General features: G+C 42.7%; 2 protein-coding genes and 1 long non-coding RNA gene across 7 annotated transcripts in view; all 3 read left to right on the plus strand.

Annotated features, from left to right (window-relative positions):
• GPALPP1 (GPALPP motifs containing 1) overlaps positions 1-6,568 on the plus strand; it is a 10,443-nt gene extending 3,875 nt beyond the window's left edge. For 3 of the 4 annotated variants that reach the window (XM_087938090.1, XM_087938092.1, XM_087938093.1), the window contains exons 5-9: positions 1,477-1,611; positions 1,724-1,888; positions 4,288-4,386; positions 5,410-5,783; positions 5,844-6,568. In XM_087938090.1, coding sequence (XP_087794216.1) covers positions 1,477-1,611; positions 1,724-1,888; positions 4,288-4,386; positions 5,410-5,628 — 618 coding nt within the window. In that variant the 3' untranslated portion in view covers positions 5,629-5,783; positions 5,844-6,568. The remainder of the gene's footprint in view (positions 1-1,476; positions 1,612-1,723; positions 1,889-4,287; positions 4,387-5,409; positions 5,784-5,843) is intronic. The other variant, XM_087938091.1, reaches the window with a different exon arrangement.
• LOC148125195 (uncharacterized) overlaps positions 1-7,094 on the plus strand; it is a 22,320-nt gene extending 15,226 nt beyond the window's left edge. Inside the window, exon 2 of the long non-coding RNA XR_015744467.1 lies at positions 6,079-7,094. This is a non-coding gene — a long non-coding RNA (uncharacterized LOC148125195). The remainder of the gene's footprint in view (positions 1-6,078) is intronic.
• A 5,542-nt stretch (positions 7,095-12,636) lies between these two features.
• GTF2F2 (general transcription factor IIF subunit 2) overlaps positions 12,637-25,504 on the plus strand; it is a 71,011-nt gene continuing 58,143 nt past the window's right edge. For both annotated transcript variants that reach the window (XM_026705360.2, XM_026705361.2), the window contains exons 1-3: positions 12,637-12,926; positions 21,148-21,221; positions 22,274-22,292. In XM_026705360.2, coding sequence (XP_026561145.2) covers positions 12,861-12,926; positions 21,148-21,221; positions 22,274-22,292 — 159 coding nt within the window. In that variant the 5' untranslated portion in view covers positions 12,637-12,860. The remainder of the gene's footprint in view (positions 12,927-21,147; positions 21,222-22,273; positions 22,293-25,504) is intronic.

A 25,504-nucleotide genomic window follows, 5' to 3' on the forward strand; every position in this document is an offset into this window, starting at 1 on the left:
AACCGGAGTCTGTTGTTGGTTACCTTCCCACCCCATCAGCTCTCATGGAGACAAGGAACCTCAGCAGGTTCCCAATCCTACAACTTTCTGAAATTCAGTACTGTATCTGAAAGGATGGAGTTAAACTGAAGACAGAAAATTGTGAAACTCAATTACAGCAATATAATCACAAGCAGTTGTCATGCTAGACTAAAGCCGTTGTCACTGAAAAATACATGGGTGGCTCTTGAGTTTAGACTCTGGCAAGAATGAATGAATGAACAAAGAATGTTCTTTCTGCACCGACTCAGAAAGCTCAAACTGCCCAAGGAGCTGCTGATCCAGTTCTACAGAGGAATTATTGAGTCTATCATCTGCACCTCTATCACTGTCTGGTTTGGTTCTGCAACCCAACAGGACAGACACAGACTCCAGAGGGTAATTAGGACTCCAGAAAAAACAATGGCTACCAACCTGCCTTCCATGGAGGACCTGTATACTGCAGGAGTCAAAAAGAGGGCTGTGAAAATAGTTACAGACCCCTCACATCCCAGACATAAACTGTTTCAACTCTTACCCTCAAAATGACGCACACCAGAACAACTAGACACAAGGACAGGCTTTTCCCTGAACGCCATCGCTCTGCTAAACAAATAATTCCCTCAACACAGTCCAACTATTTACAAAGTCTGCACTATTACTATTAATCTTCTCATCACTCCTTATCACCCATCCCCTCCCACTTGTGATTGTAGGACTGTAACATTGTCACTCGTATCCTTACAATTTATATTGATTTGATTCCTTATTTGTACCCTATGATTATCGTTAAGTGTTGCACCTTATGATTCTTGATGGATGTATCTTTTCTTTTTATGTACACTGAGAGCATTTGCACCAAAGACAAATTCCTTGTGCGTCTAATCACACTTGGCCATTCATTCATTCATTCATTCATTCATTCATGCTGTTGTCTCTGAAAAATGTATACGTGGCTCTTGAGTTTAGACTCTGGCAAAAGCTGTGGAAGAGGAGGATTTCAAGCAAGGATACGAGAACAGTTTATTCCTTACAAATCAAGGCAAATCTACATGTCCCAGGATAATATTGCAGGATCCAATCTGGGTCGGTCACCAAATCTAGAGGCTTAGTTTTCCTAAGTTTTTGGACTCATTTTGGAGCCCATCCTCAGGAAACTGCTCTTTGACTAGATTGTGTGTTTGTACCTTATGTATATCTTACAACAAGAGTTGATATTTCCACTTGAAAAGACACTCTTATTTTTTAACAAACATAACCCAGAAAACTGCAGGTAGCAGTGCTGTATTCTTAGCCGCTAAGAAATGATAAGAACACCTTGTCTTGTGAGGATTGTGATGCACGTGAACCTTTAGAGGCCGAAGGGCTGCATAAACATTTGGTATTATTTAAAACCTCCCATTTGGCTGAACCAGCAGGATTTTTGTCTTTATTCTTTGTCTTTATGTTGCGCTAAAGGCGAGCGATAGTAGCAAAGAAGAGGAAGATATATTTGGTCCTATGCCAGCCAAGGGATCGGTGAAGTCCAACCCCGGTGCTGAGATTGAAGATCGGGCTCGAAGAATGAAGGAGAAACTTCTGGGAGACGCGGATGTGAGTTGTGTACATTATTTCTGTTGCTTTTTCTCAAAAACCCAACGGCGTTATGAAGGCATTCGCCAGTCAGTTGTTCACAGATGCGTCTCAATTTTGTTTCCTTTTAAAGGATGGGTCCAAACAAACAAAAAGAGAATCTTGGATGATCGATCTTCCCCCAGAACTCAAAAACTTTGGTTTTGGTCCACGGACATTCAAAAGAAGAGCGAATGATAATTCTGGAGACAGATCAATTTGGACGGATACGCCGGCCGATAGAGAAAAGAAAGCTAAGGTAAGCCTGTATTCCTGGGTGGTTTGTCAGTGAAAATCTTCTTCATTCATATTTGTGGGTTGGCAGATCCAGTACTTACCCAGCAAATAGGTAGTTTAAAAATAATAATAATTTAGAAAGTTTAAAATGCATGCCGCCAGCGTGGATTTTAACTTTTCAAACTTTTCTTTGGGCTTATAGTTTCTTACTCGATAGAAATGCTTTTATGACCTTCAGCTTTCCTGACTCTGAAATGGATCGAGACATCTTAATCTGTGATTTGTATTATTAAAGGCTAAAAAATAGAGCTAGAAATTAAACATTGGGAAAATGTTATTATGCATATTGTTATATGATAGAAGCTATTATAATATAATATATATTATATTATAATATATATTAATTCTATATGATGACTAAAAAAAAATTCCCCCACCGTACCATTGTATCTTTTACTTTTCCTCCCAAGATTTTAAGCTGACTTATAATTAAAACAAACTGTTCCTGTGCCATGCCCCTGTTGGAGTTTGATTCCGAGGGGGAGGTTGAACAGCTGACAGGGAGTGGGAGTGCGGCTCCAGTGGCTGTGGAGGAAACTGGGGAAGGGCACAGTCCGGCTGGGCCTTCAGAGGAAGACCCAGGCCCACCCTCTCTTCATCCTAGGGCACGCAGGGAGGAACAGATAAGGGAGCAACGTGGGTTAAAGGGGAGAAAAGGGCCCTGATTCCCTTCATTAGCTGCAGCTGGGAAAACAGGATATAAAGGGTGTTTGCACACAGCTCCTTGCTGGAAGCAAAGTGTGAATTATTTTGGTTTGTCAAGTCTTACCTGAGTTCTAGCGTCCTCCCAACTGAGTGTTTTTTGTTATCTTTTGAAGTCTGTAATTCCCTATCCTGCCCTGTCTCAATTGCTGCAGTGTGGTTTGTGTTGGATTTTATTTATAATTTAGATGTACTTTGGGTTCGGTCTGAGTTTCTTCCCTTTAAAAACTGTTCTTGGGAGAGTTTTTTCTCCAGCCGATGAAAACTGGACATTGGGGGCCAAGTTGGAGGAATTAAAGGGACTTTACCTACTTTTGTGACTTGGTTGCTTTTGTGCCACGCCCCTTTGGGTCCTCACATGCTGTACATACGACGGTCCGGTTCCCCCACCATGCCTGACACAGTAGAAGCCGTTGTATGTTAGCTTTTTACATACATCTAGCAGGCTATAGCATGCCTGGCATTACAGAACAGGCCAAATGGTTGAGCCCTGTTTTTCTCAGATGCTTCCAAATGGTTTTCCGCAGGAGAGGAATATGGCCAAACGGGTGCGCAGTCCACAACATGAATAAGCCCACCTGTGGAATAGTTTACAACACTGCCTCGTTTCTCTATCCACTTCAGATCTAGTGAATCTGTCATGCCCCTGGTGCAGACGGACTCTGAGGGAGAGGAGGAACAGCCGACAGGGAGTGGGAGTGCAGCTCCGGAGGTTGTGGAGGAGGCTGGGGAAGGGCAGAGGCTGGCTGGGCAGTCAGAGGAAGACCCAGGCTCATCCCCTCTCCATCCTAGGGCACACAAGGAGGAGGGGATAAGAGAGAGATGTGGTCTACTTGGGAGGACAGGGCCTTGATCCCCTTCATGGGCTGCAGCTGTGAGAACTGGTTAAAAGGACGGACCTGCGTATGGGCCAGTGCTGGAAACAAACCATGGAAATATCTCTAGTTTATGGTTCCTCTCTGAGTTTGGCATCCTTCCCAGTGTGCGTTATCTGTGGGTGTCCTCCAGCCCTTATCTTGCCTGGTTTGTGTTGCTTTTTCCCTTCTTTGTGTAACTGTGTGGGAGGTTTTTTTTGTCTTCCATCAAAGATATTTGGAGCTTGGAAGCAAAGTGAAGGAATAAAAGGGGCTTCAACGGGTTTTCTGTGACTGTGTTTGTTTTGTATCCCCACCCTGGCTCATTACAGAATCTATAAAAAGAAAGCTCGAAGGTCTCTTCCAGCTCTATTCTATACTAAAAAAAAAAAAAATCTAAAAATTCTATAATTTTAATTTTAAAAGCATGCTTCCCACCTTGCTTTTTGTGGGGGTTGATCCTGGACAGGTTAAAAAAGTCAAAATCTCTCAGCTGGAACCTTTGAGTCAACCCTACTTACGCTGAGAACGTCCCCCTGCTGGGTACATTCTCAGCATGAATAGATAAAAATGTCAGCATACCATAAATAAAAAATTTTCTTTTTCCTGTCATAAAACGACGTGAACCTCAGCTGGGCAGTCATGGTTTTTCTACCATGAGACTCAAAAGTGTCCTGTGGGTGCCTTAAGATATCATAAAGAAGACCTCGATTAACCAAGATTGTCTTCATGGTTTGTGCATTTCTTTGGGTACCTGCTAACTCATCTTTTTCCTTTTTTTTTTTTTTCCTTTCTGGTCTTCCAGGAACAGCAGGAAGCAAGAAAGCCCGCCTCTAAGGACGATGCAGAAGCCTTCCCCTCCGAGAGAGACAGGAGGCTGGCTGAGCAGATCTCCTCCTACAATGTAGGTATCCCATCATCTGTTTGCCCTCCTCCGGCGGCGATGCTGGTTTCTGTGGAGCTCCAATGCTGTCTCGTCAGAAACCTCTTGCTGGTTTCAGAAATACCAAGATCATATGTTCTTTTTTCAAGATCATATCTTTTTTCTGAGTTTCTATGGAAACATGACCATACACTGCATCCTAGCAAAGTTATTAGCTGAGACTGAAGTCACTAGTAGTACAAACAGTGCTTTTACTTTATGAGGAGAACCAATAGTATCCTGGATTATCCAACATCTTTCTTTTCTTTTCTTTCCTTTCTTCTGTCTCTGTCTAACGTCTATCTATCTCTGTCTGTCTGTCTGTCTATCGGTCGATCTATCTAGCATCTATCTGCCTGTTTATCTATCAACATCTATCATCAAACATCTGTCTATATCAGGGGTCTTCCAACTTGAGAGCTTTAAGACTTGTGGACTTCAACAAGTCCCAAAATTCCTCCTCCAGTCATGTTAGCTCAGGAATTCTGGGAGTTGAAATCCACAAGTCTTAAAGTTGCCAAGTTTGAAGACCCTTGGGCATATGGATGAAAGGGAGAGGGAGGAATAGATGATTGAATGGATGGATGGATGGATAGATGGATAGATAGATAGATAGATAGATAGATAGATAGATAGATAGATAGAGATGGGTGATATAGATTATATAAAAATCTAGATACAGAACTAGATAGATAAATAGAGAGACAGAGAATGTATGGCTGGCTGGCTGGCTGGCTGGCTAGCTGGATGATAGACAGACAGAGGATGGGTGACATAGATTATATAAATATCTACATCAGGAGTCCCCAAACTTGGAAGCTTTAAGACTTTGTGGACTTCCAACTCCCAGAATTCCTTCTCCCGTCATGTTAGCTTAGGAATTCTGGGAGTTGGAAGTCCACAAGTCTTAAAGCTTCCAAGTTTGAAGACCCTTGGTGTATATGGGCTTTCTTCCAATGTTCCAATGCTCGTAACCTTTATTATTCTAAATGTTCTGAATTCCAGGACTCTCAGAGATCTGAATCTCTTCTGGACATCCATCGGAAGAAGCTCAAGAGTCAAACTGACGGGGAAAAGAATAAACCTCAGGAGAGAAGGCCCTTCGATCGAGACCAGGATCTCCAAGTCCACCAGATTGATGAAGCCCGGAAGAAAGCCCTCATAAAACAGTCCAGAGACTTGAACACGAGGTTTTCCCATGGCAAATGCAACACGTTTTTATAAGGGATGCTGACCGAAATAGCCGGCGTGCTAAATTAAAAAAAAAAAAATCCTTTGTATATACGACACACACATGTGAAAAATAATGTTCCTTTAAATTGAAGTTCTGCTACATTCTGTTGCATGGATGACTGGATTTTGTTTGCATGAGTCTGGCAGTGGGGATAGAATAGAATAGAATAGAATAGAATAGAATAGAATAGAATAGAATAGAATAGAATAGAATACAATAGAATAGAATATGGGCCAAGTGGTGATTGGACACACAAGGAATTTGTCTTGGTGCAAATGCTCTCAGTGTACATAAAAGAAAAGAGACATTCGTCAAGAATCATCAGGTACAACACTTAATGATAGTCACAGGGTACAAATAAACAATCAAATCCTACTAGGAAACAGTCAATAAAAATATTAAGGATACAAGCAACGAAGTTACAGTCACACAGTCACAAGTGGAAGGGGATGGGTGATAAGGAGTGATGAGAAGATTTAATAGTAATACCATAGTAGTGCAGACTTTGTAAATAGTTGGACAGTATTGAAGGAATTATTTGCTCAGCAGAGTGATGGCATTCAGGAAAAAACTCCCCTTGTGTCTAGTTGTTCTGGTGTGCAGTTCTCTATAGCGTCGTTTTGAAGGAAGGAGCTGAAACAGTTTATGTCCGGGATGTGAGGGGTCTGTAAATATTTTCACAGCCCTCTTTGACTCATGCAGTAGAATTTGCCTCCTGAAGGGCTTGTTCTCCCCTTTACATGCACAAACATAGGAAAAAATAATTGCTGTTCCTCTTCTGGTGATATTCAATGTATAGTTTCTTTCCCCAGGAATGGCAAAAGGTGAATTGTGAAGAATCCACCCTTTCCTGTGGAGATTTCCTTTACATTAGTGTTGTGAAAACGAATAAGCCTACTTGAAACGTTTTAAGTTTTAAATAACGGATTTTTTTTTTAAAAAGAAAACATTTCAGCTCAGATTACCTTGGGATTTCAAATGTCAGAACCTTACCTGTACATTTGACAGGGTTATGAATAAAGCATAATCAACTCTCTTAAAATGCTCCCAAACTGTCTAAAAGCATATCCTATTGCAAATATCTTGAAAGCGGTTTCCAATAGAAACAGCACTAGTGTCCCTAATAAACAGTGCATTAAATGAAGTAAAGCATTAAACCCAAAACATTCATTAAAAAAGGGGAAGCAACTCGAATGGGCGGACATTCATCCTAGGTGAAAAGATTTGTGAGGAATGAAGTAGCAAAAGAGGCTCCAATTTGCTTTGATGACAGCAGCCCAAACAGCCATTGACTAAGAAAGGTTATTTGAGATGGCGAAAGATATTGTCGATTTTAACCCCTGGAACTTAAGTCCTATATTGCTTGTGATGGTTGTACTGTCCTGGCAAAAAAAAAAAAAAACAATCTGTACATATGGCTTCATTCTTGTCTCCAATAAAGATCTTCAGTCTTGTGTCTACAGTCTTTCTGCCCTTCAATCACATCTCAAATAAGACTGACGTATTTGAATTTGATCAGTTTCCATCCATTGTTCCTTGTTGGGCCTTCTGGTGCTTTGGAGAATAGCTTGACCCCCTTCCTCCACTCTCTGGCAGCCCCTCAAATATTGGAACATTGCTATCCTGTCTGCCCTGGTCCTTTTGTTCATTAAAGACAGATTAAAGTCATTAACAGAGTTGGAAGGGATCTTGTAGGTCATCTAGTCCAACCTCCCGCCCAAGTGGAAGACCCTATATCATTTCTGACAAATGGCTGTCCAATCTCTTCTTGAAAGCCTCCAGGGATGAAGCTCCCACAACTTCTGAAGGCAACTTCTGTTCCATGGTTGAAGGTTCTCACTGTCAGAAAGTTTCTCCTTATTTCTCGGTTGAATCTCCTTGTTCAGTTTCCATCTATTATTCCTTGCCTGGCCTTCAGGTGCCTTGGAAAATAGCTTGACACCCCCCCCCCTTCCTCTCTGGGGCAGCCCCTGAAGTATTGGAAGATGCTATCCTGTCTCCCCTGGTCCTTCTCTTCACTAAACTAGCCAGGCCCAGTTCCTGCAACCGTTGTATGTTTTAGCCTCCAGTCCCCTAATCATCCTGGTTGCTCTTCTTGGTACTTTTTCTAGAGTCTCAACATCTTTTTTATAATGTGGTGACCAAAACTGGATGCAGTACTCTAGGTGTGGTCTTACAGAGTGGTATTAGTACCTCCCTTGATCTTGATTGTATCCCTCTGTTAATGCAACTGTTCTGACCTAAACCCTTGTCCAATAAAACAAACTTGAACCAAAGGGAACAGAAACCTTTTAATGAGTCTTATGAATCCCGGGTTAAAAGGCTGCTGCAAACTAATTAACTTTGATAAGCATAAACTTTGATGAGACTGCCAAGAATCATTTCATAACACAAGAGTCTTCAAATGCCAAATTAAGATACTGGAATGTCCACGAGGCTGAGTTTCAAAACATCTTTGCTTCCTGCAAAAGACGTCCGATTCACAGCTGGCTTTTATCTTCTTGAAGGAGGGGCCATTACCTTGCAGCCTTACTCCCGAGTCGCCCATGCTGCTGCAGCTGCTCTTTCCTGCAAGCAATCCTTTGTGCACGCGCACTTGGCACAGGCTCCTCGGGAACCTCCTCATCGCTGCTGCCAGCCCCCACAATCTCTGAAGGCAGCAGCCCGCTCCCTGATGATCCTGGCCCCTCACCTAAGTCCTCGCTCTCCTCAGCCATCTGCAACCTGCTGCCGGCTAACCACAACAGCAATTTAGGATTAAATTGGCTTTTTTGGCTGCTGCTGCACACGGCCGGCTCCTATTTAGCTGGTTGTCCACTAAGACTCCGAGATCCCGCTCCCAGTTCCTGCGATCAAGTCTGGTTTCACCCAGTCAATTATATGTGTACTTTTGGTTTTTCTTGACTAGAAATGGATTAAATCAAAATGGAACAGAAAACAAGCGAAGGCCCCCGGAGGAGACATCGCTTTACCGTTGTTGAGTTCTTGTTTCCCGATTAATATCCCGAGCACGATTAAGAGTTCCAACTCTTTTGAAAGTATTGAAGCCTCGGCTGGAATTTCACTAAGCCCGGAGGGAACAAACAGTCAAGGCTGCCAAAACTTGATGTCAGGCTATAGGAGACAAGTCTACCGTCTCCCTGGCAACCAGCACCGGCGGAGGGGATTCTTGCTAGCAGAATAGCATCTGGAGAGCTATTAAATGCATCCGATTGCATGGGTCAGATGCTGCTCAAATCGCTGGCAAGTAATTAAAAATCACAGCGATGTCGGGCAAGGTGCTTTTTTTTGAAGAACAAAAAAATCAGCATGGAAGGAGAGAGAACAGTTGAGGCAAGTGGGGTTGTGCTAGTGGGCTGGGTCACACAAGCAATATTGTAATCTCCAAACGGTGAAATTAGAAATTATTAGATGCCTATACCTCTCAAAAAAAACCTGCTTCAATGATTTGAAAGCCAAATCATTTCCCCCTCCTGAGGTACTAATACCACTCTATGAAGCCTTAGTAAGGCCACACCTAGAGTACTGCATCCAGTTATGGTCACCACATTATAAAAAGACTCTAGAAAAAGTATAGAGAAGAGCAACCAAGATGATTAGGGGACTGGAGGCTAAAACATACGATGAAAGGTTGCAGGAACTGGGCTTGGCTAGTCCAGGGGAGACAGGAGAGCCATGTTCCAATATTTGAGGGGCTGCCCCAGAGAGGAGGAGGGGGTCAAGCTATGTTCCAAGGCACCCAAAGGCCAGACAAGGAATAATGGATGGAAACTGAACAAGGAGAGATTCAACCTGGAAATAAGGAGGAATTATCTGACAGTGAGAACAATCAACCCATGGAACAGAAGTTGCCCTCGGAAGTTGTGGGAGCTTCATCACTTGAGACTTTCAAGAAGAGATTGGACTGCCATCTGTCAGAAATGGTGTAGGGTCTCTTGCTTGGGAGAAGGGGGGTTGGACTAGATGATCTACAAGGTCCCTTCCAACTCTGATTATCTGTTACCTGTTATCCTTTGACAAAGCTAATTAGATTTCTACAACATGGTTAACCGAGGCAGTTAAAAAATCTTGTCTTTTGCAGAACAAGCAAAGCTAACTTTTAATCTTAGTCAGGTTTCTTTGGGGGGGCAGTGTGTGTGTGTGTCTTGGTGTAGTTTAAATCCTAAAGGTTGAGCCAGTTTACAATTTGTTTAATTGTCCACAGCCCCCAAGTGCAAGTAAGAAGAGAAAGTACTAGATGAACCCAGCAGTTTCTCCTTTGCTGAACAACACAAATCGATTAGCAGCTTTGGGGATCAACACAATTATTAAAAAAAAGCCATGCCTGACAGATGCCCTTCATTAAAAGGTGTTAATCTGAAAATGGGGCTGCCAAATCCTAATACCAAGCTGGATTCTTTGCTAGGAACTCAAGAGGATTATAGTTGCTTAAAACACTGCTGAATAAACCACTAGAAGGGAGTAGAAAATACTTTCTTCTTAGTCTTAAGGCCATTTTAATTGAGAAATTCCTTGAATTCTTAGGGACTTCTGCCGGAAACAATATTCTGGAAAGATTCCTTATATGGGGGTTTCGATGGATTGAGATTACATTTCCATTAGTGACCAAGATGGTCACTAATTTTCCTACTGCCTGATATTTAGTTCAATTCTTTGCCATGTTGCTTCCTGAAACGATGGAGGGCAACACCGATTTTACAAACAGATAGTCCCCGACTACGGAGATTCTTCATCATCTGGTCATGGTTGTCCCAAAGGTGCTTTTTCAAGAGGCAACTGGACTTCCTTGTTTTTTCCTTGAAGATGTTTCGTTTCTCATCCAAGAAGCTTCTTCAGCTCTGAACTGGGTGGTGGGGAATTAAAGGACCATCCAATCAGAGCTGGAGAAACTTATTGGATGAGAAGTGAAACGTCTTCCAAGAAAAAACAGAAAGTCCATTTGCCTCTTGAAAAAAGCCCCTTTGAGATAGTCCTTGACTTAACAACTACAACTCCTTTCCTTCCTTTCCTTCCCAGTTAAAAGGCTGTTTCAAACTAATTGTCTCTTGATAAGAACGAGCCTTGCCAAGGTGGTGCAAGGCTGCCAAGAACACTAGATAAAGTTACTAAGAAAGATTTCAAACACAAAAGAGTCCCCAAACACCAACCAAGATACTCCGAACGTCCACAAGGCTTGAGTGCAAAAACTTCTTTGCTTCCTGCAAAGAACTCCAGTTTCTCAGCTGGCTTTTATCTCTTGAGGGAGGGGCCATCACCTTGCAGCCTTACTCCTGAGTTGCCCGTGCTGCTGCAGCTGCTTTTTCCTTTGAGCAGCCCTGTGCGCATGCATACTGGGCACAGGCTCCTCGGGGACCTCTGCTTCATTGCTACCAGCCTCCACAATCTCTGAAGGCAGCACTCCAGTCCCTGATGGTCCTGGTCCCATCCCTGCATCACATGTGGGCCCCTCATCCGAGTCCTCACTCTCCGAGACCTCAGCCCTCCACACCTGCTGCCGGAGAACTTGGCTTCCCCATTGATTTTCTTTGTCAGACCCTCTTGGAAAGATCAACATTTATCTATTTGGTATACATCGTTGAGTAATAATTTTGTTTCTACAATACCTCATGGTTGTGAGCCTTGCCGGGTGTCAGAAAACTTGCTAGCTAGCTAACTTGCTAACTAACAATCCTAGTTAAGAATGGGTTGTTGGGCATGTTTTAGTACCAGCTCGTTTGTATCTTCCAAAGTGGCTTTGCTTTTTGCTACGTGTCCTTTCTTAAATGTCAGATTGTTCTGGTCCTTCCAGAAAAAAATGGGTTTTGCCCTGACATTTTGTTGTTTTACTGATGACAAAAAAATGTCCAAAGTAGGTTTGCTGACAAGATAAGGTCATCAGTCACTTGTGGAAGATCATATTCATCCAAAGGGCCTATTTTTTTTGTAAAAGATTTTTTATTTTTAACAACAAACAAAAAACAACAACAAATAATACCTTCTTTCAGTTATACAGTGTGTCGGTTGGTACATGTATTTTGTGCACAATACCTGTAGTCTTCCTCTTAAATTTACATTCATATTGCATTGATTAACTTTCCATATCATATCATATTATTATTAGACCATCATTAGACTTGAATTTCAATTCCATATTATCCTTTAGAGCAAATCTCAATTTTTACTAATTTTTATTCAGGTTATAATTCAAAAATAATCAGTTGTAACATATTATTGCTATTATATTATACTTCAATTTCCTGCATTTCTATCTAAGCATTGATAGAATAAATAACATACCTTATAATACTCTTTTTCTTCTTGCTCTCTAATTGCTAATGTTAATCTACTCATTTCTGCACATTCCATGATTTTCTTAAATCACTTCCTCCTCCATCAGAATTTTATCCTTTTTTTCCAATTTTGAGCAAATACAATTCTACCTGTTATGAATACATAACATGGGATATGAGATAACTATGTTTATACATATACCTATTATCTTGTAAGTGATTGACAAATCAAATAAAAATAAAATAAATGAACTGGACAGGGCAGAAGGAATTGCAGACTTGAAAGGCCAACAAAACACACACAGTTGGGAAGACGCCAGGAACCCAGATAAGCCTCAACAATAACAGATAACTGGAGATTGGACTGCCTTTTGTGAGAAATGGTGTAGGCTTTCCTGCTTGGGTTGGACTAGATGACCGAAAAGGTCCCTTCCAACTCTGTTAAATCTGTAAAAAGCAATTAAATTCTATTAAAGCAAAATACAACACGTTCACCCTAGATGTGGCTCACACCAACCTGCCTGCTGCAGCCCTTTAATACCCGCAGTCCAAAATTGCAACTTTATTGAAAAATGGTCAATAATACTAATCAATAATAATAATAATAATAATAATAATAATAATAATAATAATAATAATAATAATAATAACAACTGCGGAAAGCTCCATCCCCGCCCCTTCCAGCCACGCGCAGCCCTGGCTCCTCCCCGCTCCTCCTCGCCCCGCCCTTCCTTTTGGGGCCACGCCCCGTCGAACGCCTCCTCGGCGCACGTCGCCCGACTTAACGCGTACAGGCGCCGAAGCCTTTTTTTTTTCCCTTTTGTTTTGTTCTACTTTTTGACCCCGGCGAGGACCCGTCGCCGTTGGTCCGTCGCCGATTGCGGTCCGCGCGGTTGCCTCCTCGACCCTTTGCGGCCGGTGGAAAAAAAAAACAGTCCGGCGCCTCCGCCGCCATGAGCGAGAAAGGGGAACTGGATGTGACCGGTGCCAAGCAGAACACCGGGATGTGGCTGGTGAAGGTGAGCCACGGGGGCCGGGGGAGGCCTTCCCTGCCCGGGGAAAGGAGGTAGGGGACCCTTTCCCCTCCTGCCACCCGGGTTAAGGTCGTCGAGCGGGGGGCGGGGAGGGGGAAAACCACACTTAACCTGCGGAACTCCCCGCCACGAGGGGCAGTCAGGGTGAGTCGGCGGGTCTCCAGGAGGAAAGGCGGGCCGGTTCGCCCAGTGGCGCCTCCATGGTCAGGAGCAGTGCGCCTTACGGCAGTTGGGGGTGGTGTGGGGAAGTAGCCCAAGGCCGATCAACAAGCCTTGGGTGCGTGTTTAGCCCTTTCCTGGACCAATTTCGCCTGGGCTCCATAGAATGCAAGGGAGTCCTCGACATACGACCACTTTTTTGGAGGATCTCCCCACACACACATGTCCGTCGCTAAGCGAGACGGGGAGTGGAGTGAGGTTTTGGCCCGCCCTCTTCCTACCACATTTTTGCAACTTTGCTTGCCGGCCATCGGTAAGTGGTCCGTCATGCAGTAAGTGACATGGTCGTTACCCACCATGCAGTAAGTGACATGGTCATTAAGTGAATCTAACCTCCTCACCCCCTTTGAGTTTGGTCACTAAAATGTAACCCCTGGGGTGGGGAACGCTGCGGCCGTCATAAGTACGGGACAGTTGCCAAGAGCATCTTGAGTTTCGGTGACATTAACCCTGGGGGATATTGCCACAGTCGTAAGAGTGAATAATGGTCGTATAGTTATATATAGTTTTATATATATCTATAGTTATATATATTTGTTTTCTTAAGTTTTCGTGGGTATCTGTATGTATGGTATTCAGCTTTGTTCGGGTATTTTCCCACGTCGTTTTAATTGTGCTTTTAAAGTTGTAGCGACATTTCGGCAGAATCTCATCTGCCATCATCAGGCTTGTGTATTGGGTTCGTCTGTGTTATATATAGTTTTATATATATATAGTTATATATAGTTTTTGTTATACCTGTGATTCTTGCCGAATGTATTTTTTCTTCTTATGAAAAATGAGAGCATTTGCACCAAAACAAATTCCTTGTGTGTCCAATCACACTTGGCCAATAAATAATTCTATTCTATTCTATTCTATTCTATTCTGAATTCTATTCTATCTACTTGACTTCAGGAAAGGACTTGACGAAGATATGTGCAGCCATTTGTCCGGAATTGGATAAGGTTTTCTGCTTGAGCAGGGGGTTGGACTAGAAGACTCTCTGAGGTCCCTTTCAAATTCATTATCCTGTTATTGTTTCATTTTCCTGATTTCCAGGACATGCACATATTCATAAGTATTGCTCACTGAGCCTGTCGCATCTACTCAAGTGGCTTTTCTGTAAAGGAACTGATTTACATTCTTATTATGAATATACTTTGGGGTTTGGGTTTTTCTTTTCATTGTACAAATATATAACCAGTCTAAATTTCTAGCAATTTTCATCAAGCAGAACCGGAGAACAAACCGTACAGAAGAAATGGCATAAATGTTCTGGTCTGAGCTGAACATTAAAGCTGGAGAAAATGGTCTTTTGGTGGTTCACTAACTCCAATTAAGCTTAATTAGGTAGCATCTCTAATAACTGGAGGAGATTGAAATCTGAAATTGCATAGCTCTTTTTCAGATGAGGAAAAAGTCTTTTCTGAAATGAGACTTCTTCACCTGGGACAGCTACAGGTGAAGCATGTAGAATCTTCATTTCACTTTTATATCTAAATCAGAATGGTTGGATTTCATTTGATTTATAAATCATTGGCTACAGTTCTTCATTATTAGGTTTATGGTAATGTAATGTATGCACTAATATTCACAATTGTATGTACTAATCAGTATAATGAGCAAATATTTAAGTATTAAGTATTTATAACAAATTAATAATATTCTAGAAAACTGACTCCATATTTTAAATCCTTTATTTGTTTACACCACCCACCCACAAATCTTTTTTCAATGTTTCCTCTTGTATTTGTTACTGTATTTTTCTTTAGAGTAGTCCACAAAAGAGAAAAAACACAAGCAGACAGGCCTCAAACAGAAGTATCATTATTTGGTTTGCAGGAAAACAAAGGTGTAAATAAAATGGGGGGAAAAGCAACATTTTGGCCACTAAATATCACATTGAAATGTTTGAGGTTTCTGGAGCAAGAGATACAAATTGAGTAAGTGGTTGTTTGGGATTCAACACTGGGAAGGATGTGTAACTCATGTGGACAGAATTAAGATTTTTCCTTCTCCCAGGATTATTTTTTTACGACGATAAAAGATATGGACTTAGGATTTCTTCAGAATTTTTCCCCATATGCTTTAATCCTATTTTAAGACCGTTATAGTATGTGTGATTCCTGACTGCAAGGCTGAGGAATTGCACATTAATTTTCAGCAGTTGCAGTTTCAAACACCACTTTCCTTCAGAAACTTCCGGGTTGTTTTGGACCTAACAGGCCTCATTTTCTTGGCGGGTTTTCTTGGTGCTCTCTGAGCTTGATTGTTTTCTTGCAGACATTTCATTACCCAGCTATGGCAACAGGAAAGGCATCCGGCCAGTAAACACTTAGCTCCATCCAGTTGCCCTGTGACAGGGAGTGAGAGTGTGGCTCCGGTGGCTGTGGAGGAAACTGGGGAAGGGCACAGACCGGCTGGCCATTCAGAGGAAGACCCAGGACCATCCCCTCTTCATCCGAGGGCACACAGGGAGGAGCGGATAAGGGAGAAATGTGAATGGCATGGTCTATGGGGGAGGAAAGGGCCCTGATCCCCTTCATGAGCTATAGCTGTGAAGACTTTTTAAAAGGACAAACGGCTCATGGGCCAGTGCTGGAAGCAAAGCATGGAAATAATTCTAGTCTTACAGTTCTTATCTGAGTTCTGGCGTCCTTCCCAGTGTGTGTATTTCGATATCTGTGGACATCTTCAAGCCCTTATCCTGCCTTGTCTCATTAATTGCTTCAGTGTGGTTTGTGTTGTCTTTTCTATCTATAATTTATATGTATTTTGAGTTTGAATGGCATTTCTTCCTTTTCACAACTGTATGTGGGGGAGTTTTTTCTCCAGGTCAATGATAATTGGACCTCTGAAGCCAAGTTGAAGGAATTAAAGGGAATTCACCTGTTTTTGTGACTTTGTTGCTTTTGTATCTCACCCTGGGTCATCACACCCTGACTCCGCTCCACAAGGGATTATGGAGTCATTAAAAGAGGACGATTTATTGCCCAGCTAGATCTCATCACTGCTAGCACTGTCCTAGCACTGATGATGTTACCTAGTTGGGTAATGGAATGTCTTGCAAGCTCACAGAGCACTAAGAGCATCCCTCCTTTCAACCCTGAGCTACAAATGTTCTCCTTTATTAGCTGGACACGCCACTTGTTCTGCTTCCTAGACCAAGGTGGTTGACCTTAAGTCATCCGCTGTTGGCAATCATTTTGAAGACTGACTTGATCTTGCTGCATAAAGTCTTGAAGTTGATCCAGACGATTCAGCTAGCAAGGTTATTCTTTGGAGCTCTTGTTCTGTTACAACCACTAGAGTTGGCCTCCTCCAAACTCTTTTCAGGTCCTCTTAGTGGCCCTTGAGAATCGTGCCTTCTCTTTGTGACGGCCAGCTTTCCTCTGGCCTTCCAGATGACTCTTACTTACCCTCCTGGTGAGGCATTCGAGACCTGGACGTTCTCACGGATATTGAGATGAAAAGGTTAAACCCTCCCTTCGATGGTTGTGTTAGTGATTGAGGAAAATTTGGTTTTATTTTTCCAACCCCAGGCATGTAGAACAGAATAACAGAGTTGGAAGGGACCTTGGAGGTCTTCTAGCCTAACCCCCTCCTCAAGCAGAAGACCTTAAACCATTTCAGACCTTAGAGGTTATCCAGCCTCTTTTTGAAAACTTCCAATGTTGGAGCATCCACAACTTCTGGGTGGCAAATTTCTCCTTAGTTCTAGGTTGCTTCTCGTCCTGCCTTCAGGTGATTTGGAGTTAGAGGTTGACTCCCCCTCTTCTCTGTGACAGCCCCCTCAAATACTGGAAGACTGCTCGATTAATAATAATAATAATAGAATCGTTTATTGGCCAAGTGTGATTGGACACACAAGGAATTCGTCTTTGATGCAAATGCTGTCAGTATTAGTAATGCAGTCTGCATTAGTAATGCAGACTTTGTAAATAGTTAGACAGCCTGGAGGGAATTATGTGTTTTGCAGAGTGATGGCATTCAGGGGAAAACTCCCCTTGTGTCTAGTTGTTCTGGTGTGCAGGGCTCTGTGGCGTCGTTTTGAGGGAAGGAGTTGAAACAGTTTATGTCCGGGACGTGAGGGGTCTGTAAATATCTTCACAGCCCTGTTTTTGACTCATGCAGTATTCAGGTCCTCAGTGGAAGGATTGCTATTATATCACCTCTAGTCCTTCTTTTCATTAACAGAACAACAGAGTTGGAAGGGACCTTAGAGGTCCTCTAGACCAACCCCCTCCTCAAGCAGGAGACCCTACAGCATTTTAGACAAACGGGGACCCAACCTCTCCATTACTTTCCACCCATGGCTTCTCGTCCTGCCTTCAGATGCTTTGGGGAATGACTTGACTCCCTCTTCTTTGGGGCAGCCCCTCAAATATCCTGCCCCTGCTCTCATGTCACCCCCCTGGCCCCCTCTTTTCCTCAGACTAGCCACACACACCCTATTCCTGAAACCGGTTTTCGCGTGAGTATATTACGGCGTGGCTTGTGTATTGATTTTATTCAACCGTGTTAATTGTGGATTCGGTTTTAATCTTTGTATAGTATGGAGCTTAACTTATTTCCCAAAGGACCTCTCCAGCTCTGTTATTCTGTTCTAACCTGCCTTTCCAGCAAATTGCTCTGAAGATTCCTCAGATTTCTTTGTCTCCTTTTGTTTGCTTCCAGTTGCTGGTTTGTTTGATGGGTTGTTTTATTGGTTTTCCTTTGCATAATATCGTTCAGGGCTCCCTCAGAAGGAAGAGCTCCATGCAGATGAATCGTACGGTGACAGTTTTATAACGTTCTGCTTGGTACAATTCAGTTTGAAATTCTACAACAAAGGAGCTACTAAACCAGGGGTCGCCAACCTTTTGGACCTCAGGGACCACCAAAGTCATAATTTTAAATCCTGGGGACCACTAATATGAATTTTGACTGACGGTGGCTTGCTGACGTTGGGAGAGAGAGAGAGAGAGAGAGAGAGAGATCTGATCTAGCCTCTCTCTCTCCCCTCTCTCCTCCTCTCCTCCTCTCTCTCTCTCTCTCTCCACACACACACACACACACAAACAGAAAGAGACAGGTGGTTCTTGGGCATGGCCTAATTTGTGGGTGTGGCTTGGTGGTCATGTGACTGGCCGGGCATGGCTTGTAGGTAAATATTATAAATATTGAAGTAAATATTGAATTTTTCTATAAAACAAGAGCAACTTTTACCTAAAATCAGGCAAAGCAAGCAGGCAGATTCAGTTGCTCACAGAATCACAGATTCACTTAGAGATCTATCTTTCTGCCATCGGCTAGCTGAGTCTGTCACATAAAATTTGCTAGCAAGCAAACTCACAAAATTAACTCTCAACACACCATGTATGTAAATATTGATTTTTTTTATTAAAGTTGCTAAATTAAAGAGCAACTTTTAAACAAAATCAGGCGAAGCAGGCAGGCAGATTGAGTTGCTCACAGAATCACAGATTCACTTAGTGATCTGAGTATTTCTGCCATCGGCTACCTGGGACTGCAACTGAATAATAGAAGCTTCAGTCCTAAGGAAGGTTCGGCTCTGCTTAAAAGCTTAAAAGCAGAGCCGAAGATCTAAAGACTAGCTAGAAAGCAAGAAATGCAACTATTTCCTGCTTCCTAGCTAATCTAAATCTCCGGGCACAGCAGAACACCTGATGGTTGGAAAAAGGAAAAATAGCAATTAGCAGGCAAGTTTGCCAGGTAAGGAGTGAGCGGGCGGGGAGGTTTCCCGCGGGCCATGTGGGCGGTGCAGCCTTGTGTTCCCGCGCAGCCGGGATTAATTGTTTTGGGAGTGACATTTCTTTGCGGCCCACCAAAATTTCTTGCGGCTCACCAGTGGTCCCTGGCCACCAGTTGGTGACCACTGGACTAAACTATTGTACAGCTGGGTAGAAAAAACAAAGATTATTTGTTTCTCCTTGCTTTAACAACCAAGAATTTCCTCTCCTTATAGGAGAGGAATTTCTTCTCCTCATAGCAGAAGCTTTTTCTAGTCGGTGCTTTCATTCTTTGTCTCCTCCAAAATCTGGGGAGGAGGGGAAAATCTTCCTTTTGTTATTATTACTCTACAGGTAGTCCTTGTCTTACAACCACAATTGACCCCAAGATTTGCACTGCTAAGCAAGATAGTTGTTAAGTGAGCTTTGCCTCCTTTTACGACCTATCTTGCCCCCATTGTTAAGTGGATCATAGCAGTTAACAGTAATTACAGGAATCTAACTTCCCCTTTGACTTAGCTTGTCAGGGGGTTGCAAAAGAGAATCACATGACCCCAGGACAACCATCATACATGTGAGGTCAGTTGCCGCGCACCTGAATTTGGAACATGTGATCATGGGGAATGCAGCAATGGTGATAAGGTAGAATTCTTTATTGGCCGAGTGTGATTGGACACACAAGGACTTTGTCTTTGGTGCAAATGCTCTTGGTGTACATAAAAGAAAAGATACATTCATCAAGAGTCAAGAATCATCAGGTACCACACAATGACAGTCATAGGGTACAATAAGCAATCCAATCACGCTAGGGAACAGTCAATATAAAAAATCGTTAGGATACAAGCAACAAGGTTACAGTCCTACAGTCACAAGTGGGAGGGGATGGGCAATAAGGAGTGATGAGAAGATTAATAGTAATAGAAGTACAGACTTTGTAAATAGTTGAACAGTGTTGAGGGAATTATTTGTTTAGTAGAGTGATGGCTTTGGGGAAAAAACTGTCCTTGTGTCTGGTTGTTCTGGTGTGCAGTGCTCTATATGGTGGTTTTGAGGGAAGGAGTTGAAACAGTTTATGTCCGGGATGTGAGGGGTCCCTAGATATTTTCACGGCCCTCTTTTTGACTCAGGTTGCAGGATACACGTCCTCCTCCATGGAAGGCAGGTTAGTAGTAATTGTTTGTTCTGCAGTCCTAATTACCCTCTGAAGTCCGTGTCTGTCCTGTTGGGTTGCAGACCCAAACCAGACAGTCATAGAGGTGCAGGTGACAGACTCCATCCTTCCTCGGTAGAACTGGATCAGCAGCTCCTTGGGCAGTTTGAGCTTTCTGAGTTGGCGCAGAAAGAACATTCTTTGTTGGGCCTTTTTGATGACGTTTTTGATATTAGGTGTTCATTTAACTGTGAGAAACAGTCATAAGTCACTTTTTTCGGTGCACTGTAACTTCAAACATTCACTAAACGAACCTTTGTAAGTTGAATAGAGCAACATGCTGTTTTTTTGTTTTTGTTTGGGTGGGGGGAATCTTGAGTGATCCAGCCAGAGGATTGGATTGGTGGTGTTATGAATTCCATTTTTCTTCCATGACTTGTGATAGAAGCCTAAGCCTTTTGTTACAAACATTCCTAGTGCAAGAGAAGAGACAGTAATACTGCCTTGCAAGCAAGAGCAGAAATCAATGTTAACCTAATACAGGAGCCAAATATTCTGCTTGATTTGCTCCAATGAAGACAGTGTGCTTTATAAACTTGCTGGAGAAAAAAGGCCAGAGTGTTTAGCGATAAATAAGCCTATTATTATTTCATTGCTGCTGTCTGAACTCTTGCCTGCACTGGCAGGATACCACTAGAAATCTGATTTTTCTTAAAAAAAAAAAATATAGCACCTTGTAGCATTTTATTGACTTTCTCCAGGGCAGGAAGCTAAGCAGAGGAAAGAAACGTGTTGGAAATATTATCAGAATATTATGAATTGAGTTTTTATCATCTGTGGTGGACATGCGATAAAGCAAAAAAAAAAAAATTTGGAGCATGATTCACAATTTAATACAGAAAGTTTTTTGAGAAATGGAGATAAAAATGAAACCAGAACTTTTCCTTTTGGGCCTAATGGAAAGCTAGAGTAAAAACGTGGAACTTTGTTATTACTGTATGTATGTTGAAAGCAGCATGTTCATTGATTCCACCCACCTTGGGGGGCTGCTTTCTTCCCCGTGTGTTGCTATTTGTTGCAGATCTTTCTTGATTGTTTTTCCCCCCCTCTCCATTCCTTTTAGGTTCCAAAATACCTGTCTCAGCAATGGGATAAAGCTTTAGGAAGAGGCGAAGTAGGAAAACTAAGAATTGCCAAGTAAGAGCGCTTATATTTTACATATTGCAGAAAGTGGCTAGCCTCTAAGGGCCCAGCGGGGATTCTACGGCCTGACATTTCTCAGGAAACAACAGCTGAATGGAAAACTGCTGGTGACCTTCTACCTCTGCATCAGAGAGAGTATCTTAACTTACTACATCTTTGTAAGGTTTGCCAATTGCACAGTGGCAGATAGGACAGCGCTCCAGAGGGTGAACGTCATTGCCCAGAAGATCATGGGTTGCCCTCTCCCCTCTTTGGAAGAGTTTTATAGCTCCTGCTGCCTTAAGAAAGTTCAAAACATCCTCAAAGATCCATTTCATCCTGGGAACCCCCTTTTTTTGAACTATTACCATCTGGCAGATGGTGCAGAATAATAAAAACAATGACAAATAGGCTGAAAAACAGCTTCTATCCCATTACTCTCTCCCCTCTTTGGAAGAGCTTTAAGAAAGTTCCAAACATTCTCAAAGATCCATTTCATCCTGGGCGCCCTTTTTTGTTTTTGAACTATTACCAACTGGCAGACGGTACAGGGCAATAAAAACAAGGACAAATTGGCTGAAAAACAGCTTCTATCCCAGGGCAGGAACCCTATTGAATTCTACTGCATAGTGCAATATTCATGCAATATCAGGGGTTTTCCATTCATATTTTTTTTTTGAATATAGAATGCAAAGGATGTATATTTTTGTTTTATTTTATTTTTTATGTATAATGTACACTGAAGATGGCATTTCATTTCGTTGTACGAGGTGCAAGGACAATAAAGGAAACTAACTTTGGGGAGAGGAGCACCGGAATTTTAAGGCTTGAAATGATAGTTAACCAGCTGCAAAATATAAGGCATCTGTTTTGCTTCACCACTTAGCCAAGAATACCACAATAACATGAAGAGGGGGGTATCTCTTTGCAGCCGAAATAGCCGGCCCGCCCATAAAAATAGCATCAAACTGCATAGAAATTTAAACATCTTTTGGGAATGTGTTGCTTGTGTTGTCGTCACTAGAAAAAATTAGCCCTAAAAATAATATTTTTTGTTTCTTTTACAGAAATCAAGGAAGAACAGAAGTAAGTAATAGATTAATGACTATCCTTATGCATGCCTGTATTTTGAAATAGAGTTCTCTCAAATCAGTACTGAAGTTGTCTGAAATGGTCTAGGGCAGGGGTGTCCAACCGTGGCAACTTTAAGACTTGTGGACTTCAACTCCCAGAATTCCTCAGCCAGCTGGCTGAGGAATTCTGGGAGTTGAAGTCCACAAGCTGGCTGAGGAATTCTGGGAGTGGAAGTCCACCAGCCTTAAAGTTGCCAAGTTTGGGGACCCCTGGTCTAGGGTCTCCTGCTTGGGCAGGGGGTTGGACTGGAAGACCTTGGAGGTCCCTTCCAGCTCTTGTTATGCTGTTACTTATTTAAATCATTCCAGGCTTTCTTCTTAGAACTTGACTTGTTTTTGCTTCGCTTCTTAGCGGTCTCTCGTATAAATCCGATCCCATCCTAGATTTGTCGTGTTTTGAACCCAGAGCATCCCTAAAATGCGCAAAGTTAAAAAAAACAAAAAGATGAAAGGCAATTTGCTAAACGTTGGATGCAAAAAAACAACAACAAATGAACAGATGCTTCCTTTACGAAGGAAGTCGATATTTTAGAATAACAATTGAGTTATCCTGCGCTATCTTGTTGGACGTTGTAATTTGATTACTCACCGTATCCCAAGGAAGGGGGTGGGGTAGAAATAGATTTTGCAAAATAGTAAACAGCATAAAACGATGGTTTCTTCATTTCAGTCCTCTGTTTTTGTTTTTTTTCCTGGAGTGGGAAGTGGAAGGAAAGGAAGAGCTAAGCCAAAAAACAAAAACAAGGGAGTAATTTTCAAGCCAAGCTTTACTTCAGAAGGGGGCTTTAAAGGCTAATAGGGTGAGAGACCAAATGATCACGCAGAGACAGAGAAAAACTGAATTTCCATACATATTAACTCTGACACAGCAGGGCCTCTCTGAGCTGCCGTGAATGAAATGCACCAGAATGAATTACGGGGCAATCAAAATTCGGCACTTTTCCGAGGCAACAACGGGGTAATGATATATTAAATATATATCACATGCATTTTTTGAGGGGCTTTGGAGGTGGCTCTTTAGCCACTAATAATAAAGGGTTGTATTTTTGGAGGGGGAGGCGTTTGACATGAAATTCCAGTCATGTCAAGAAGGGGAAGTAGGATGATTAAAAGCCTGGAGCCTGAAACATACGACGGACGGTTGGAGGAACTGGGTTGGAGGAAAGAAGGATGATAGGAGTATTCCAGTATTTGAGGGGCTGCCCCAAAGAGGAGAGGGGTCAACTTATTTGCACCAGAAGGCAGGACAAGAAACAATGGATGGAAACTAACCCAGGAGAGAAGCAACCTGGAATGAGGACAGTTAACCAGTTGGACTGCTTGCCTCCAGAAGTTGTGGCTGCTCCATCACTGGAGGTTTTTAAGAAGAAACTGGAGAGCCATTTGCCTGAAATGATCTAGGGTCTCCTGCTTGAGCAGGGGGCTGGACTAGAAGACCTCTAAGCTCCCTTCCAGTCCTATTTTGCTTCATGTCTCCCTTCCGGCCGGACATGACATAGCAATAGCAATTGCACTTCCACTTACATACCATTTTACAGTGCTTCTCTTCCCGGGGTATAAAGAACGGACAACACTTTGTCCAAAATGTTGTCATAAAATTAGGGCAGGGTATGATGAGAGGATCCAACTGGGATTGAAAATTGGGAGTCGCTGGCCAGGCTGGTTTAACCGACAGAAAAGGGCGTTGCATTCCCATTAAATCTGGAAGGCCGAAAAGAGCAATAAAGACCTCATGCCTCAAAGAAGGTCACTTGAAAATTGGAGCCATATCACAGGATTTCTAGTTTTCACTTTCTCTGCTTTTGCCATTATTATTGGTATAGCAATAGCCCTTAGACTTATATGCCGCTTCGCAGGGCTTCACAGTCCCTCTCTAAGCGGTTTACAGAGTCAGCCTCTTGCCCCCCGACAATCTGGGTCCTCGTTTTACCCACCTCGGAAGGACGGAAGGCTGAGTCAACCTGGAGCCGGGTGAGAGTTGAACTGTCAAATTGCAGGCAGCCAGCAGTCAGCAGAAGCAGCCTGCAGCACTGCACTCTAATCCCTGGGAGAGAAGGAAGGAAGGAAAGGAAGGAAAAGAAAAGAAAGGGAAGGGAAGGGAGAGGAGAGGAAAGGAAAGGAAAAGGGAGGGAGGGAAAGGAAGGGAAAGAAAGGAAGGAAGGAGGGAGGGAGGGAGGGAGGGAAGGAAGGTAGGTATCAATAGCATTTAGACTTATATACCGCTTTACAGTGCTTTGCACCCCTCTCTATGCGGCTATAGGGTCAGCCTCTGGCCCCCAACAATCTGGCTCCTCTTTTACCCACCTCGGAAGGATGGAAGGCTGAGTCGACCTTGAGCCTGGTGGGATTCGAACAGCCGATAGTCAGCAGAAGTGGCCTGCAGTACAGTACTCTAAACCCTGCCCCACCGAGGCTCGTAGCTATGATTAGACAAAGCTATGGATTATCCCTTCAATAGTAGTTCGTGCTCTCGTCCAAAGATATTTTAGAGAAGATAGCGCAGGTAGTCCTCGCCTTATGGCCACCATTGAGCCCAAAGGTTATGTGGCTAAGCAAGACAGTCATTAAGTCAATTTTGCCCCTTTTTGCGAATTTCCTTTCCACCATCGTTAAGTGAATCACCACAGTTGATAAATTAGTAGCCCGGCTATTAAGTGAATGGCTTCCCTGTTGACTTGGCTTGTCAGGAGGGTCTCAACAGGGGATCACCTGACCCCGGGACGCTGCAACCGTTGTAAGTACGAGTCACTTGCCAAGTGCCCAGATTTGGATTGCGTGACCAAAGGGATGCTACAACGGCCGTGAGAGTGAAAAACGGTCACCGAGTCACTTTTTTCAGCGCCATTAGAGGAATAGTTCTAAGTCAAGGACTACCTGTATTTTAAAAAATGTTTAAAAAAAACCCTAATTTGTTTGCACCCGTGGGTTGATTTGAGGAAATGCTGTTAAGATTCAGACTCTGTTGGAAAATGACCAAAATGGACTCCAGCCTACCTTCAAATCTTTCCAGCCCCTGCAATATTAAAACTTTAATATAGTATTGCATTAATGCAATATTGAACTTTAAAGCTTGCATGGTAAGGGCAAAGAATCAGATGTATTTTGATTTTTTTAAAAAGTGTGTTTTTGTTTGTGGGTTTTTAAAAAGTTTAGTGCTTTGAGGGA

This window comes from Pseudonaja textilis, chromosome 8, assembly GCF_049901715.1.
Source record: "Pseudonaja textilis isolate UNSWEBS1 chromosome 8, rPseTex1.2, whole genome shotgun sequence".
In the NCBI taxonomy this organism is placed as follows: Eukaryota; Metazoa; Chordata; class Lepidosauria; order Squamata; family Elapidae; genus Pseudonaja; species Pseudonaja textilis.